Source organism: Trametes versicolor, assembly GCF_000271585.1.
Source record: "Trametes versicolor FP-101664 SS1 unplaced genomic scaffold TRAVEscaffold_19, whole genome shotgun sequence".
Taxonomy (NCBI): Eukaryota; Fungi; Basidiomycota; class Agaricomycetes; order Polyporales; family Polyporaceae; genus Trametes; species Trametes versicolor.
In genome coordinates this window covers 142,353-146,841 of record NW_007360339.1, presented here as the reverse complement: position 1 = coordinate 146,841, position 4,489 = coordinate 142,353, and the positions used below count along the sequence as shown (strand labels likewise).

At 60.7% G+C, this 4,489-nt stretch overlaps 2 protein-coding genes across 2 annotated transcripts; one reads left to right on the top strand and one right to left on the bottom strand.

The window, feature by feature from the left end:
- Positions 1–202: 202 nt before the first annotated feature.
- Positions 203–1,294, bottom strand: TRAVEDRAFT_25069 (uncharacterized protein; the record flags this gene model as incomplete). The annotated part of the gene is made up of 2 exons (XM_008047422.1): positions 203–608; positions 693–1,294. Coding segments are annotated over 2 exons (1,008 nt in total), but the record flags the coding sequence as incomplete, so codon positions are not given.
- A 1,747-nt stretch (positions 1,295–3,041) lies between these two features.
- On the top strand, positions 3,042–3,904 carry TRAVEDRAFT_54538 (uncharacterized protein; the record flags this gene model as incomplete). The annotated part of the gene is made up of 7 exons (XM_008047459.1): positions 3,042–3,092; positions 3,177–3,190; positions 3,247–3,403; positions 3,563–3,595; positions 3,660–3,685; positions 3,748–3,781; positions 3,839–3,904. 7 exons carry the CDS (start codon positions 3,042–3,044, stop codon positions 3,902–3,904), a joined length of 381 nt encoding a protein of 126 aa, XP_008045650.1.
- Between the last annotated feature and the right edge of the window lie 585 nt (positions 3,905–4,489).

Sequence of the window (4,489 nt, the reverse complement as noted above, 5' to 3'; positions counted from 1 at the left end):
CCCTAACCCTAACCCTAACCCTAACCCTAACCCTAACCCTAACCCTAACCCTAACCCTAACCCTAACCCTAACCCTAACCCTAACCCTAACCCTAACCCTAACCCCTAACCCTAACCCTACCCCAGCGATCCGCCGGCTGGGCATGCGGAAGTTTATGAAGCGGCTTAGCGTTATGCTCCGTGCCCGCACGAGTATGCTCACTTGGTAGCGGCGGAGCGTCGTCCGACTTCCGCCTGCCCTGGCGTCTCCATGAGCGCCGATGCGCTCACCGCACTTCTTGCGCACAACGCGGCCGCCCGTACGCAAATCGCTGGTCTTGCGCAACAGGCCAGTCGCATGGACGCCGAGAGGGACCGCGGCATAGCCAACCAACGCGGCCGTCCGTTTGGTCGCCGCTCGCATGCTGGACAAGCCGGGCCCTGGGGTCGCGGTCGCGGTCGTGGTCGCAGCCGAGCGCATCATTCGGGCGGACGCTCGCTCTCGGACCGCGTTGCGCACCCGCCGTCTGCGACCAGACGAGGCCAGCGTGGCGGACGTAGCCCTAGCGGTGCTCCGCCTGCGGCGGCGCCAGTAGTTACTGCCGAGGCAGACGCAGTGACTACGTCGGCTGTATTCGACCCAATCAACATGCTCGTTAATGCGATGCGTGTTTCCGTGTTGACAGACGACGCTGCCGCACAAAAGAACGCACCGGTGCCGCACGTCGCTGCAGGGCTGGCGAATGCACCTCCTGTTCAAGCCGTCCCTCCCGCGCTGGCCGCTCCTCCCGTGCAGATTGCGCCTCTCGTGGAGGCTGCCCCCGCTGCGGCGGGTGGTGCTCGTTGGGACTCCGATGACGCCGATACGAGCCTTGATTTCGAGGATGACAACCCCCGCATGCGAGGGGCCTTGTTTGGATAGCACGACGCCGGTAAGTAGAGCTCCTTCGCAGAAGCCCCGGGGGGCGAACGTAAGGAATGCGCGCTTCGCTAACCAACCCCTCTGCGTTGCAGGCATAGACCGCGACGGGAGAAGCACGATCACGTGATCGTGTGCATGGGGCTTGCGGCGCTCGGCCACGGGTTGTGCTGCCGTATGCGCGGCGGTCTGCGTCTCAGTTGGGGAATTGTGGCCATAGACGTGGAAGCAGATCGGCGCTGGCCTGGCGCGAGTCAACTCCGTCGACGGCCGGGGAAGGTAGGCGTGCGAGCGTATCCGGTTCTTTTGCTGCAGTTCGGGCGCCCAGCGGCATAGTGTGCGCGTCAGATGATCGTCAGGAACCCCTATGCGTAGGACGCGCTGCGGGTCCGCCATGGCGACGGCATGTAGGGAAGCCCAGCAGAGGAACAGATGCGGGGAGGGATGGGCGGAGAGATCTGTGGCGTGGCGGAAGGCTCGTGAGAACCTTGATAAAACGCCGGAGCACAAAGGCATCACGTACCTACCGCACTGGGCAAAGGGAACGTCGTGGGAAAGCGCCGAGCGGAAACAGACAGCCGCGTTGTAGGCCCCGGTGGGTGCCGAAGGCATAAAAATAAAACAGGGGGCTTGTTCGGAAGACATACAGGGGCGTCTTCCCCGGGAGGTATTTTGAAAGCTTAGGGCGGCGCGCCTAACCGCCAGCGAAGCGGGAGAAGCACGGTCACGTGACCGTGTCGCCCGCATACGCTTTTCGCCGTTCTCTCATTTTCTCTCGCTCCTGCGCCCGTCGCCCTTTGCGACGGCCGTTCCTCTCACCGAGTCTTGACGACATATCGACCGCCTCCCGTGGCCTCTCGACTTGTCGCGCGTCAGTTCTTGCTTTTTCTTTCCTTCTCATCCCCGTTCCGACTGAGCTTTCTCGCATATAAACCTCACACGTATCTACTCAGAACCTCAGCCTTTTGATACGACACTTTGCCTACTCAACCTCGTGTTTCTCGACTCTCGTTTTTACCGACCGCCTCGCTCGACTCGCCGCATCAACGGCCGCAAGTCACCCGCGAAGCGCCGGTTTCCTCACACTGCCTTTTGACGATGCGGCAGGCAAATCTGGAAGATGCCGGATGGCGGCGGCCTGCGTTCAAAAATCGGGCGGAATCCGGCCGCTTCCACGCCCCTGGCCCCTCCGCCCGAGCAGCGCGAGCACATGCACGCAGCACCGGGCAGGAACTTCGCGACGAAAGGCACGGCGCCTCGCGATTGAACTTTCGCGCAACATCACCACCGCGGAGCTCCTTCAGGGCGTCGGGCGACGTTGATGGCCAGTCCCTCCAACTCTGTCATTGCCCCCTAGGCTATCCGTCTCACATGCTATGCCCCACGCGATCGGCTGCCTCAGCCAACGATGCACGGCTATATGATATCGCCCGTCGCCTCGCCTGCCGCAGCTTTCCCTCTGGCCTAGATTAGGGCAGGCTTAGCGCAGCACGAAGTCAATGGATCAAACCCCTTACAGCGGCATTCATATCGATACACCGCCTCCATTTTACTCTGCTCAGGGATTCGTGGAGCGATACCTCCAACGAGGGAACGTTCACCCACCGCGTATCACGCCGTACCGCCGTCTCCCCAGCGCTCTGCCATCGTCGGTTTCGCAGGATCCAGCGTACGATAACCTCCATCCCGGTCCGTCGCTCTCACCCGGGATAATTGCCTACTCAAACTGGTCGTCTGCACATAGCCTGCTGCGTAGAGGAGTCTGGAGCATTCAGGAGACTATAAACGCACCGAGTCACGGTGAGGCTCCTGCAAGTGGCTCGGCGCCAGCGCAGGGGTAAAGCGGCCGCGTTTGATACAGGGCGTGCCGGTGCTCCACGCTCCATGAGCCCAAGAAATTCGCGACGGTCTATCGATATGAATGCCGCCGTAGCGACAAAACAAACCTCACTCACTCACTCACTCTCTCTCTCCACCGCCGCCACCGCCACCGTGTCGATCGCAGGGGTTCGCCCGACGGCTGGCGCGGGCCTCATCAGCGTCTACATTTCCATAGCGTGAGCGCCGTGCCATCACCGACTCTTTCCGCGCGCGCGCTGAAACACCATGTCCGTCCAGTAGGCGCGGCTGGACCCTCTTCCAAATGGCACACTACTATGAGCGCAACCGGCGCACCGACACGCCGCGGCTGAAGGTCTACGCGGGTCGCCATTGCCGCTACGCCCACTTGAGGCTGAAGCGCAGTCTAGACTGACAACACCCGCCCTCTGCATCGCAGGCCTTCTATATCTGGTAGGCGCAGGCTCGTATGTCATGGACGAAATCCCGCTGACAAGGGCTCTGCGTAGCGCCATCGAGACGCTCCATGCGTGCCTAATATGTGCGTACGTCCGTCGATCCGTGATCGCCGAGCTCGGAAATCCTCTGGCGTGGGCGGTCAAGACAAGATTATTCGTTCAGGACCCTAGTGGCCTGATTCTGCGACTCACGGGCGCACAGATGGGCGTACGGAGTCTATGATGTGAGTTCTCAACAAGATGGAGTGCCCGGGACTTGCGCTGAGTCGAATCTCGCATACGGATCGTTACGGGTATCAAAATACGCTCGGCCCGCATCCGTCCAATCCCGCGCCTTGTTTACTCACTGGATCTTGCGCGATCGTAGGGCTCAATGATGCTTTCCATCCATCTGCCATCTGTAAGCCCTCACGCATCCCCAGTTAGAGTAATTATCGGAGAATCTGATGCGCATCGTTGGTCAGGTTTTACATCCGGCGACTATGGATGCGTGCGTATACGCCACGGCGTCGGCATCGGGCGCTGACTCTGAGCCGTCTCTATTCTTTCAAGGGGCAAAAAGAGCGCGCTCTTCGTCGGGATACTAGTGCGTGATTCTTCCCCGGTGTACAGAAAGCGCGCACTAACACATCCTGGCCGCCAGACGCTCCTCGGGCTTGCCCACTTTGCCCTCGAAATCGGCAAGATATACGACCCCCGCTCTCCTTGATGCATCCGACGACTCCGTCGCTGCCGTGGTCGTCTTGACGTACGCAAGGCTTTCACAAGTTCACAGTTCTCTGGATCTGACACCCCGCGCTATGCAGCATCGAGTTCCCGCGCTTCGACCGATTCCACAAAATCACAGCAGGCGATGCTTTTCTCCCGGCGCCTCGAGATGACTGATTGACGTACAAATAGCCATTCTAAACGGGCTCGCTTGCCATCGCGGCCGCAGACGATATAATTACCGCCGCCTCGCTGTGCTGTTTATTGTGCACACGACAAACAGGCATCCGCAGCCACACACCCCCTCCGGGACCCAAGCTTCGTCCGGGCCGGTGAAACGGCTTATGGTAGGATTTTCAGGGATCGTGCTCGTATACGTTGATTTTGGGCCCCCGCAGGCTGCATACGGCCTGTCGCGGGAAGACGGCGAGAATGCCGGCATCTTCATGTTCTCCGGAGGCCTAATCCTCCCGCCCCGGGCACTCCGCGCGAATCCGAATGCCCCATCCGCCACCCGGACAAAGCTCTCAAAATGGCGCGGGTGTCTCGGGTAATCCGACCGATTTAGGCCGAACGGGCATGGCGA